The 13,267-nt window shown below is 42.6% G+C and overlaps 1 protein-coding gene across 1 annotated transcript in view; it reads right to left on the bottom strand.

Annotated features, from left to right (window-relative positions):
- Positions 1 to 11,071: 11,071 nt before the first annotated feature.
- The window catches only part of GRM1 (glutamate metabotropic receptor 1), a 162,400-nt gene continuing 160,204 nt past the window's right edge, over positions 11,072 to 13,267 (bottom strand). The window contains exon 8 of the mRNA XM_035110662.3: positions 11,072 to 11,954. Coding sequence (XP_034966553.3) covers positions 11,072 to 11,954 — 883 coding nt within the window. The remainder of the gene's footprint in view (positions 11,955 to 13,267) is intronic.

Genomic DNA, 13,267 nt, shown 5'->3' with positions numbered 1-13,267 from the left:
GTGCTCATCTGACAATAACAACAGATAAAAGAGGGATGATCATCTTCCAGCCAATGCTGGCTTGCTCTCCATATTCTAGTTGGGCAAGATGGAGGCTTATCATGGCATCTCTCTCTGCTTGTCAGTCTGTATACTCATACCCAGAAATTCCATGAGAGATGGGCAGGAAGGTTTGTCTAGTCTTCATGTCTAGAGTTTTGGGGTGTGACACATTTGTATTGGGATACCTGAGTACTCCTGACTGAATTTCTTTTTTAAAAAACATGCTGTCACAGTGGCCTGGGTGGGCTACTTCAGAGAAACTCTCCCTGCTTTCCCCAGCGCTCGGAGATGGGCTGGAGCTCAAGATGGGAGGGACCTCCCGATATCCCCTGTCCCTCACACATATGAACAATTTACTACAGGTAAGCTATTCAGAAGTTTAGTGACACATCCCATTATTTTCATGCTGTTCTATGTGACATTCAATTTGGTTCCAGCACAGGGTATTTTGAAATTTTTTGGAAAAGCAATTTCTTGTCAAGAATGGACCTGGGAGATTTGGTGTGGCTCTCTATAATTCCTATCTAGAGCTTTGGGGCATCTCAGTCTGGTTGCTGGGATATATTAGAATCAAGTAACCTACAACTTCTAACATTTAATATATGAAATGGACCTTCTAAACTTTTGTCATGAAGTGGGAGAAGCCCATCTTGAACTCCACAGTGTGGATAATACCATATCTTGGTTATTCAACTTCAAGATGAACAATGCTGGAAACAGAATGTGTCAGACTCTCTTGCTTGATTAATTGTAATGACAACAAGAACACAACATAGCATCATTTATACTGTCAAATCACCCACAGATGAATAACTTCCTTTTTGTTAAATAACTTGGAGAGGAACAATAAGTGCTGAATTGACAACAGGAAAATTAAAAAATTCTTCATTTTACATAATATATTCCATATTCACTTTTTCAGACAGATCCACCTATTTCATACAGGGAACCTATATTTCTGAGAGAGAGAGAGAGGGGAGGCTGGGGGCCAGAAACAATATTTGGGGGCATAGGGAAGCAGCCCCAACACTCAAGTTCTGGACCAGAAATGAAACCCAAATCCTACGAACTTCTCCCATTCAATTGCTCACTATCACCATGTAGTCAAAACAGATATGGGGCATCTGAACTAGGCTAAAACCATTTGTTTCCAGGGCAGAAAATATACATACTGCAAAACCACTTTTCCCACACTTGAAATGCCTGTCTGTCTGCCTTCTTCCCAAGTCTCCTTAGGATCAAAGCCAAAATTGGATTGAATTCAGATATTGTGGCTTATCTTACTTCAAGAAATGAAAACTCTTTTGCGAGGCAGCAGTGAGGAATGATCCCTTTCTTCTGAAAATATGCAGGCAACTGTGATAAAATGCCTTGAGGCAAAAATAAAACCAATGACAATGCCTTAACTTGTTGCCTAATAAGAATAGAAGAAGAACCTGCTGGATCAAGCCAGTAGACCATCTAGTGTAGCATCCCATTCTCACAGGTGCAAAGCAGATGCCTAATGAAAGCCCAAAAGCAGAAGCTGAGCACAAACTCCCCACTTGTGATTCCCAGCAGCTGGCATTCAGAAGCCCGTACATGCTAATATATAGAGAAAAGCAAATTGTACCTTAGGCTTTTAGGAGATGTATGATGACCACGAAGTTCTTTAGGGGGCGGAAATCATCCTGGTTATCCTTTAATTAATATTTTGATGATCCTTCATCTCTGCAAAAGCCTCTGTTTTTATATTAATATGAGATTTAATTCAGTTTTATCAGCTGTGATCTGTTTTGCCGACTCTATTTTTTATAAATTGTGTTTTAATATATATTATATTTTTCCCCTTCTTATACCTGCAAGCACTTCATGTGTCTGAAGGAGTAAGCTTGAGTCCACAAAGCTTTAGGCCATAATACATTTGTTTGTCTTTAAGCTGCCACAAGACTGTTTCACTCTTTTCCTGCAAGAGACTAATGTGGCTACTCTTCTGATATTTTATGCAATAGTTTATATGCATATTTTATGTAACCAACTTTTATCCTGCTATTTTTGGTCAGTGGACCATCAATGACTGACCAGCTGCAATAGCCTCTGATTACTGCCGTGCTTTTGGACTGTATATTTCAAAAGGTGATGGGTTGGACGTGGAAAACTACGGTAGGTGTTTGCATTTTTCAGTTGTGAATGGTTAACCTTTCAAATACAGCACAGTATTATGATAAGATGCACCGGTTTAGAGACTGAGAATATTCCCACATCCTAACGGAAATGGCTGCCTTGAAATCATTGAAGTATTATTATTATTATTATTATTTATTGCAACCATGAAAATTTGAAAGTCATTAATGATTCAGACTCAATTTATCCGATTGAATACTATTTTTGAATTTTGCTTCAGTTGTACAGCCTTCTAAAAACTGGATAAGGAACAAACTATTCGGGTCTTATTTAACAGATTAGATGGGAGGGAGAGAGAGGAAAAGTCTATCTAAAAAAAGCTATTCTGTGTATTCAATCTTCCTCTCTCTTTTCTATTGTCAATTATTCATTTGATTCCTCTGGGGATTTGTGAGTCCTGCCAATCTTTCCTTGCAGAGCTGGGGAGGTGTTGTGGGGGGGGGGGGGAGGCCTAAAATATATATGCAGTCTCAATATTGGGAGTGTCAATCTAGCTACCTTCTGTACCAGCAAACCTGCTTTTGACTGTAAATGCCCTAGCAACAAGCGCCCGCCTCTTGGGAGATCACAAATGTCACCAGAGATATTTTGAATGCGTGAATTGCCAAGTATTTCACCCCCAAGGCAACAGGAAGCAAAACGCTGAGGAATCAGCCTGAGGTTTGTGTAAAGGTGAAAACTACTGTACAAGAAGTCTTACCCAGGGCACACACATTCCTGTCTCCAGTGAGGATTTTGGAGGAAGAGATGTGAAGACAACCTTTTCATGACAAATAATACATTTTTGGACTCATTTAGGCAATATGTGATTGAAGACAGAGGAGTCCCTTCAAAAGAGTGGCTGGGGAGACCCAGCCAGATGGGTGGGGTATAAATAATAATAATAATAATAATAATAATAATAATAATAATAATAATAATAATATAAAAAATAAAAAACGTCTTTTTCTGGCAGGGCTCAAGCCACGCTAAGCTTTAATGCATGACAACCAAACCTGCTGAAATTGTGTGCTTAGCCTACACAACTAATAAAGGTTGCAGGAGTCCATGGTTGTTTTTTGTTTTTTTTTTCAGCCTTGCCACTGTAGCAGTAGAACTACATTGGACATTTGACTCTCAGTTCCTTTATTTACATCATACTTTGGATAATTTCTGCCGGTCAGAAGCAGATGCTATAGAATTGGATGGGCTAGTGACTTTGCTGAGCATAAGACAGGTTTATACTGTATATCCGTAAGGGAATTATTCAGCTTCTTTTCTAATGCTGCAAATTGGACTGTACGATGTGTTACTATTCCTTTTAGTCATCCCAGACAATGAGCAAGACATGCTGTGGTTCAGGGCATCTTTTTTTTTATTAGACCAACTGCTGTTAGTTAGTTTGCAAGCTTTCCAAAGAGATCTGCTCTTAACATCTCATTTGCGAAAGTAGCTGGACTCTCAAAGGCTCTGGGCTCTGTTCCAGAAGATGATGATGTAATAATCACATACATCACTTGCCAGCAGGATGTTTTTTTTTGTTTTTAAGAAGTGTCTGTTAAATACCTCATTAAGAAAGGCATGCTGTAGGCTGGCTGCTTCTTTCCCTTGATGAATTTGCAGGCTGGTACTTGCCAAGTATCATTTTACTGATCCAATTATATAAAAATACCCTTCAAGAGGTTGTTAAGATATACTCCCAAAGACTTCAGCTCAAGTAGTTAGGATTACATAGGAAGCTGTCACACCATCAGTCCATCTAGCTCAGCATTGTCTTCATTGACTGGCAGAAGCTCTCTAGAGTTTCACTCTGGGAGTCATTCACAGTTCTACCTGAGAATTGAACAGGGACCTTCTTTATGTGAAGCAGATGCTCTACCCAGGGCCAGCCCACTTGTGAGGCAGCCTTGGGCAGTAGAATCCCAAGGGGTGGCACCAGTGGAGAAGGGAGGGAAAGCTGTTTGCGAAACCCCTTGATAATAATAATAATTTATTATTTATACCCCGCCCATCTGGCCGGGTTCCCCCAGCCACTCTGGGCGGCTTCCAACCAAACAGAAATTCTAAAATACAGAAATCCATCAAACATTAAAATACAGAAATCCATCAAACATTAAAAGCTTCCCTAAACAGGGCTGCCTTGAGATGCCTTCTAAAGGTCTGGTAATTGTTGTTCTCTTTGACCTCTAGTGGGAGGGCATTCCACAGGGTGGGTGCCACTACCGAGAAGGCCCTTGAGATCTCATGGAACTCTTCTGAGATCTCACAGAGCTCACACAAGATCTCGCCATGGCCCCCGATTCTCCTCACTTCTCCCATGGCTGAAAGGCACCCTCTCTCCCCACCCCCACTGCTGCCACTGGAGAAGCAAGGAGAAGTGGCTGTGGTTTCTAGGTTCTGGCGAGATCTTACAGAGCTCTGGCAAGGTTTCACAGGAACATGCGCAGTAAGCAAGGCTTCAGCAGGGGAGTGGTGGGATTGGCTGCTTCTGGTTCTTCCACTCAGCAAAGATTAAGTTGTGTCCCATTGACCTTTTTAAAAATGTCCTCTAGCCAACATTTTTTTAAAATAATAATAATAAATGATTGGAATTACATTTCAAAGCTTGGTTCTCACTTCTGTTCTTTTCAGAATTCATTCACACAGCATGCATATGCAGTGATTGATGGGACAGGAGAGGACGGTGGTTTAGAAATCACCATCCTTGGGAAAGCGCTGCTCTCCATAGTTCATAGGCAGACGTATTTGGTGTTGAAGTAGGCACTTTTAAAGTCTTAGGGCTGGCAAGTACAACCAGAACTGAAATGTTATGCTTATCTTTTGCTTGCATCTCTTGATACTTCTCTCTGTGCTTAGCAGTAAACATGAGTTTTGTTGTTTTAAATGGTCTAAATTGGTGCAATTCAAGTTGCTTCCTAGGTAATGTATTAGAGAGGAGTGAGGGCCATGAGGTTGAAAAGATACATACAGAAAAGATACATACAGAAGAGGAGATTTTTAAGTAGACAAGATCCTGTGCAAAATGGTGTGGTGACATTCCCTCAAGCAAGTAAGTTTGTTCCAGAGACAGTTTACACATTGAGCTAAGTCCTCTCTCACTCATCAAGCAGCTTACAGTGGTACCTCTGGTTACAAACTCTTCTGGTTACGAACGCTTCAGGTTATGAGCTCCGCTAACCTGGAAGTAGCTGCTCCTGGTTGCAAACTTTGCCCCAAGATGTGAACGGAAATCACGTGCCAGAGGTGCGTGCGCAGCGGGAGGCCCTGTTAGTGAAAGCGCACCTCAGGATAAGAACAGTTTCAGTTTAAGAATGGACCTCTGGAACGAATTAAGTTCGTAACCAGAGGTACTACTGTATCTGTGATTCTATCCCATGTGCTGTGGTAAAAGATAAGGTAAAAGACCCCTGGACAGTTAAGTCCAGTCAAAGGTGACTATGGGGTTGCTGCGCTCATCTCGCTTTCAGGCCGAGGGAGCTGGCATTTGTCCACAGACAGCTTTCTGGGTCATGTGGCCAGCATGACTAAACCGCTTCTGGCACCACAATGGAACACTGTGGCGGAAACCAGAGCACCCGGAAACACCGTTTACCTTCCCACCACAGTGGTACCTATTTATTTACTTGCAGTGGTGTGCTTTCGAACTGCTAGGTTGGCAGGAGTTGGGACAGAGCAATGGGAGCTCACTCCGTCATGGGGATTCGAATCGCCGACCTTCCGATTGGCAAGCCCAAGAGGCTCAGTGGTTTAGACCACAGCACCACCCGCTCTGGTATGCCTCAATGTCACTAGAACATACCAGGGGCCAATCTGATGGGTAGGCCCACCTTCATTTGGAAAGGAACTACATGCTCAGCCTCACACATGTGGTTGTGGTCAACCTTTTAGTGAAAAACCGCACCTGTATAGGAGGAGCCAAGAAAAATGGCCGAGTTTTGCAAGTGACTGTGGGATGGGGACTTGAAGTGATCAAGTAATGTGTTAATCAGCTCACCAGGGCCGTCCCTAGGCCCAGGCCGGGTGGCGCAAGGCGCCAGGGCGCCTGGCCATCAGGGGCACGGAAGGGGTGCTGAACGCTGGTGTCTGCCTTCGTGCACCTCTGCTGTTGAGCGGCTACAGGCAGCTCTCCGGAGGCGTGCAGGGAGCACGAGCCTGGGGCTCCTGAACAGCTGAGAGGCGCAGCGCGGTAGCCCCAGGCTCGCACTCCCCTCGCGCGTGGAGCGGGAGCCTGGGGCCGCCTCCTCCGCGCCTCTCAGTTTTTGATCGGCTTCAGGCCGCTCTCCAGAGGCGCGCAGGGAGTGCGAGCCTGGGGCTGCCTCCTCTGCGCCTCTCAGCTCCCCGTGCGCCCCTCCTGCCCGCCTCACACACGGGGGGCGCCAGAGGGATCTTGGCACCAGGGTGCCAGATATGGTTAAGACGGCCCTGCAGCTCACAAAAGATTATTACTGATTTAAACTCTTTATGTGGTTTTTGATGTATAGTTTTATGTATAATTGTTGAATAGCAGTATATAAATATTTTTATAAATTAAAGAATAACAACACTATGTGCAGATATTAAAACCCCTGGAGTGTTACTTTTTCAGATATGTAGTTTGTATCTTAAATCATGATAACTTCACGGAGTAAAAATATAAGAGTATCTTCTTTCAAAGTAAATATAAAATACTCATTAGACAGTGTTATAAAGGCAATTTTAATTAATCATATGACAGGCCCAAAATATACTTTTTTACAGAAATCTTAGAAGTTTGTACAACCACACATGTGAAGGTCTTAACCTTTGGATAAACATTAGAGACATATATCACAGTTCCAGTTTCCAGTTACAAACTAAGAGCTAATATAAGGAGCCTCAATATATATGTAAAATGATTACTTATTATGTTGAGATTGACTAGATCAGAGTACAAGTTGCCACCATCAAATAGGCGAAAAAATAGGTGCAGGTAGATGATGTGCTTCCTCTTCACATTTTATTTTTGAATATGGAAGCTATTCTCACTGCGGTACTGATTTTGTATCAGTCATAACGGTGAGTTATCCTATTTCAAATGTTGCCTTCTTAGTAACTAGAGAGGGCTTATTGTAAGATTTTGTTCAAACAGTGTTTCTTCAGTGGTAGAGTAGGACCGGCCCTGCCATTAGTCAAGGTGAGATGACCACCTCAAGCAGCAGAGGCTAGATGGCAGCAATAGCCCCCTGGCAGATTCTTCTAAGCCCCCAAGCCATTCCCTGTGTATGTTACATGGACTGTCCTGCCCCACTAAAGCATTCTGCTGTCAGGTGCAATGAAGAATGCTGTCTTCAACCTGTGTTGAAGCAATAGCCAACTGAGGAGTCAGGCCAGTTAAAAAAAAAGTCATTCTATTCTTGTATACAGTGATATTTACATGGCAGGAGAAAAATATTCTGAACTTGTGAACTGCATGTGTAACATGCATGATTTCACTAAGGTAACCTATTTGGGGATTGCTAAATTTGCCAAATAGTACAAAAACCTTATCTTTATATCCTTAGCTTTTGCTACATGTCTCTTTACGCTGGCCTTTGTCAGTTAAGGTATTTAAATTTTTGGGGACCTTGCTTTTTTGCTGAATTTATATTGTTCTGTTTCATTTGGACTCATTTTACATGTTTTATAATAAGAAAGCTGCAGCCTTTTCTGTCAAATCTACAGCCTCAAGAAGACAGGCTACTGTATTGCAATGAGATTTGGGGGGGGGGGTTACAAGGGGCGAAGGGATTTGACAAAAATTGGGCAGAGGCACTTCGCATGAGCAGAAGCAAAGTGCTCCAGCCTTGTTCTAACTTGCTGAGTTTCATGATACTTTAGAGCAGCCTTTCCAACCTGATGGATTACAAATTAATTAAATTTAGTCTTACTTAATTTCCCTTGATTTCAATAATTAAGTGTGGATCAAACCATCTATTACAATGGCTAAGTACTCTTTTGGGCTTCCCTAATATTCACCTTTTTCAGGCAAAAATAGTGATTTTGGTGGTGTAAAATATTTCCACAAATATCCCTTTAGACTACGTAAACATTTACCATCACCATCCAGTCATGTTCAGTGCCAACATTCTGGCTTCCTGATATTATTTCCGTGCAAATTCCTGTTCTCCAGCTACTGTTTCTTCCTTCTGGATTACATATGGGGGTGATTGAAGGTCCCCTCAACTTATTGGGTGGGCAGTGTTGCGTTGATCCAGCCCAGGGACAGAGACTGGCACCCTCCCCACCGCTGCTTGCCACGCCATCGGCGCTGCATGGGGGCCCTGCTCAAGGGGCGGGCCCCAGTGACCAATCAGCACCAATGGGGGTGGGGGTGGCTGCGGAGAATTTAAACCATGGCATGGCAGGGAAATTGAAGCCAATCAGGGATTAAATAGTCGATGGAATTGCATCACAATGCTAAGTATGGTCAATTAAATTTGGCTGCATGATGACATCACCGACGGCATTCTTTGAAATTTACACTCCTCCAAATTTTGTGAGGCAGTTCTCCAACCAAACAAGCAAAAATGCATGGATTACGGGAAAGTGTGCATAAAATGCATATATTTGTGATGTACAATTGTTGGGGAAAAAATCATTGCAATATTCATATTAGGCAAAATTGTATATAAAAAATGTATATTCCAAACTTCCACGTTGACTTAAAAAAACCACAAACTGATGTGTAAATGTGAAGGGTTGAATTTAAGATTGGGGGGGGGACATAGAAACTGAAATAAAATGAAGTTGATAGATTTGCCCACGCTTACCCACTGTAAGATCTGGGTAACATCCTATGCTGTTCTAGAGCTTTGCCTGATCTCAGGTCAGGAGCTCACGGGACTGATGTCAGGAAGAGAGAAATAAAGTCCCTTTGCACAAGCACCCCTACACTTGTGTATCTTTGGATACAACTCTGTGGGTATCTGTGTCTTAGTGGAATGCATCCGTACACCCTGGAGATATTTGCTTGTTTCCAGTCCCCACTGCCCATTTAAGCCCAGCCTGAAATGCTGGTTTTAGGAGTAGAGAAAACATCAGCAACAGAATGGGATATGATGCAGAGGGCTGCAACTGGTAGGATCATTTAAAAAGTGGATGCTTTCACTTGTCCGTGCCCAAAGCATTTTTAGCTAAATCAAAGCCGCCACTGCATACAACATTTTCCAGTTACATATTCTCCGAATTCAATTCTGTTATGCATTTCCTTCAATCCCTTATATGAAAAAAGTAATAGAAATAGGTTGTTAAAACAGCATGTTAATAATTGACAATGATTTCGATTATTAGAAAAGAAACCTACACAAAATCCGGAAACTGGGGGAAAGGGGGGGGGGAAACAGCATGAGAGGAAGAATAACAATGGTAGACAGATTCAAGCACCATAGAAATTTCTTTGCCACAGGTATGGTCTTTGAGTTATCCATAACGAGAAATGGTCTAAATACTTTTTCCAAATTTGCCTTTACAGGTTTTTTTTTTAATTCTGGTGTGTGCAAGATTTCTAAAAGAGTTGCATCCTTTATTAAATACATTTGTTTAAAATACATGAAATAACAAATTATTGGAGCACTGGTTATTTTCAACAGCATAATTTCACATGGCAAAAATATCAGCAAAATCAAGCACCCTATTATAAGGGAAGGCTTAGCTTATTAAAAATGTTTCAGCACAGCTTACAAACCTTCAAAGATCTATAGTATATTTTTAAACAATGCAATATAAAACATGATCGAAACATAAAAATATCGATAATATATTTGTAGGACAATCATCCAGTGGCAGTTATTAGATGTTATACAGCACATGTTCTATACAGTTACACACGCACACACAAACAGACACAAACATACACTCATTCTCTTGCCTCTACCATGAATCTAATGAGCCACGGTTAAGAATTGCTTTTTGCTTTAAAGTAGTAACTGTTGCTCAAAATATATAATTATTTCATATGTAGTTGTTTCCATAGTAACACAAACAATGTAACCACATGGCAAATGCATCAGATTATGAAAGTCGAGTAGGTAAATATTGTTTTGCTACAGGAAATGTAGTGTTAACAGTTTAGCCACCTGGCTTGCAATCATCTACAAAAGGGCAAAGGCTCAACACTACAGGAATTTCTACCTTGGTTCTCATCGGCAGCCCTTTCGTGTCTTCACTGTGTTTATTCTGGCTCTTTTTAAAATCAGCACAAGTGGGGGGGGGGGAATACTAAATCAGAGGTTCTAAACATTCCTTATAAACTATATTCTCACATGCTATTTTTTGCTTCTCTGACACAAACTTCACATGACAACTTGTTATTTCCAGGTCACCCACTTAAGAAAGCATAAGAAAAGATATACCCAGGTGTGCTGTCCGCAGAGAAGTCTTTTATTCCTTCCTTTCCAAGGGAACGTTGCTGCATTCAATGAAGATGTCCAGCGGTGAGATGTGCTAAGGTCTCCTCTGTGGTTTGTGTTATGCAGAGTCCTATTCAAGTGTTGCCAAGAGAGAGTGTGACAGTGTGTGTGAAACGTTGTGTACTGTACTTATTATTACCCCTTTGAATTTTGTTTTTGCTATAGAAGTTGTAGATGGGATTTGTGCTTTGTCAAAATGCCTACTGTCTTCTCAGAATACAATACTTTGAAAACAATACAACACTTCCCCTTTAAAACACGTGCACGCACACACACACAACAAGAAAGGAATTGAAGCCCTCTAATAGATTTAGTGCAGGATACACATTTGTTCGTTGTTGTTGCTGCTGCCCCCTCCTATACACAACACCATGTTGGTTTGCCTTCTTTTGCCCTCACATAGCTTGTGCTGCTTTGCCCCATCAAACCAAAGCTGACCAAGGAGATGTGGTCCACTTGCTTTCATCACCACAGCCTCCGTTCTACAGGGTTGATGAAGTTTGCTTATAATCCCTCAGAACAACAGAAGCATAGGTTGCAATGGGAGGTGTGCAAAGCACTGATTCAGATACCGGGGAGCTGGGCACAGAACTGCCTGAGGCCACCGAATCTCGAAAAGGAGATGGAGGCGTCAGTGCTGGTGAGTCTTCTAGAGTCAGTTTGCTGGTTGCCCGCTCCTCTTCCTCATCTTCATCCTCCTCTAGGTTCCCTGGCCGCTCATACACGTACCCTTGGATAAGTTTAAACTTTTCGTTTTCTTCCTCCTCCTCCTCTTCCTCCTGCCCCTCTTCTTCAGCTGGGGATGAAACTATCTCTTTGCTGAATGTACCCATTTGGAGTGGCAACACCTGCTGTTGCAATAATGGAGGGTGATAGATAGGCCTTACTCCGTTCCCGGCACCAGGTGCGGGGATCACAGAGTTGAAGTCCGGGATGCCAGTGGCAAATTTGTTGACCACGCCTTGCAGCTGCTCCATAACGGATCTCTGTGGTGGTGGAGGTGGTAGGATTTGCGGAGTCTGCTCGGACAAGAACAGGTGGGTTTCCTCTGCTGTTGTCTGCAGGGGAGGCGTCGCCATGACTCGCCGATGAACAACCATGGAAGGACTATTTAGTTGGCTGAAGCGCACTGGCTCGCTCTCCTCTTCCTCCACCACATTGTACAGAGTCTTACTGCTGATGTCTGAAAAAGTCAGGCTCTTGCCTTGGCCTGGGTAGCTTTTAGTCAAGGGCTTGATCACTGCGGTCTGATTGCCTCCTGGCTCCTTGCTCTTCACATGCACTGAGAGTCTGTGCCACATATGTTGTCCCTTGGGAACGTCTCTCCCACCTGGTTCAGACCAGGACACAGACTTGCCGTTGGAACTATGAAGAAAGCAAAGATGGTTGGTTTGCGTTTGCTTCAGGAAAACAGAGGCAACAATAGCAAAACTGTCCTTAGTTCTGTTCTGTAATATTGCCTCCATTCAGAAGCAATTACTGTACAGGGAAATACTACATTGAGAAACAGCAAGGACTTTTAAATCAAACACTTGCTGCTTTTTAAAAAAGGAAAACCAAATTATTCTTTGTTGTGGGGGCAACATGTTGTAGAACAGAGGTCACAAACGAGGCGCCCATAGGTACCAATGTGCCTGCCAGTGCCTTCTATGCCACTCAGTAAATAGTCCCTAAAAGATCCACAATATACAAGAAACTATTTGCTCAAATTCTCCTACATTGAGCACACCTGCTTAAACATTCCCACAACTTATTGTATGCACTGGAGGATGAAGGGGGGCGGGGGGCGGTCCACCCCAGGTGCCATCCCTGTCAGGGTGCCATCGCAGCCACCCCCAGGACACGCGCCGTACACCCCCCAGGACAAGCGCCACACCCCCGCCTGTTCTCCACTCCCGGTGCCAAAGCATGTAGCTCCGCCACGGATTGTATGCCAGGACTGGGCACTTACTATCCCTTTCATTCTGAACATTGAAGAGGTGCAAAGGGCATCTCTCTTTGAGTGAGTATGGTGGCCGCTGTAGGTGCTCCCCCCACTGTGAATTGATGAGGGAGTATGCCTGCACCATTTTGTGGCCCAGTAGCTCAGCCGTTTTAGATGTGGCAGCCATTTTGTGTTATGCTGCCACATAACACCCCCATGACAGCAATTTTGTGACTTGCAACAAAGGCACTTTCTCAAAGTTCCAAATGTGCCCCCTGGTCAGGCAACTTGGATGACTTCAGTTATTTTGGTTTCAAAGTTCTCTGCAGGGATAAGGAACCACTAATCAATGTTAGATTCACTTTACTTGAAAGTTTTGGAAGATGCAATCCATAATCATTAGAACTCATCTAAATCTATGGCAGTAGAATTAAAATATTTAATGTTATATTCCCACGTGCCATACACTTTACATTTCTGGGTCCCATCTAAGCTTCTATTGTGCTTTTTTCTCTGCCACATTTCTCAGGCAATTCTAGTATACAGAATCCCAACTTATTCCATCGTGCTTTAAAAATAATGATCAGTGTTTGGTCCACTCATAATAAGTATATTGAGGTTCATGATCAAGCTTATTCCCTTGAAATGGTAATAATCTTATATCCAAATAAAATTTGATAATGTCCCTCATACATTTTTTTTTATAGAAAGCACCAAAGGAAGAGATTTCAACATTGCTCCAGACAAAGGATTC

Source organism: Zootoca vivipara, chromosome 3 (genome assembly GCF_965207765.1).
Source record: "Zootoca vivipara chromosome 3, rZooViv2.hap1.1, whole genome shotgun sequence".
Lineage (NCBI taxonomy): Eukaryota > Metazoa > Chordata > Lepidosauria > Squamata > Lacertidae > Zootoca > Zootoca vivipara.
Note: the sequence above shows the minus strand (reverse complement) of the source record. Positions and strands in the feature narration are given on the sequence as shown.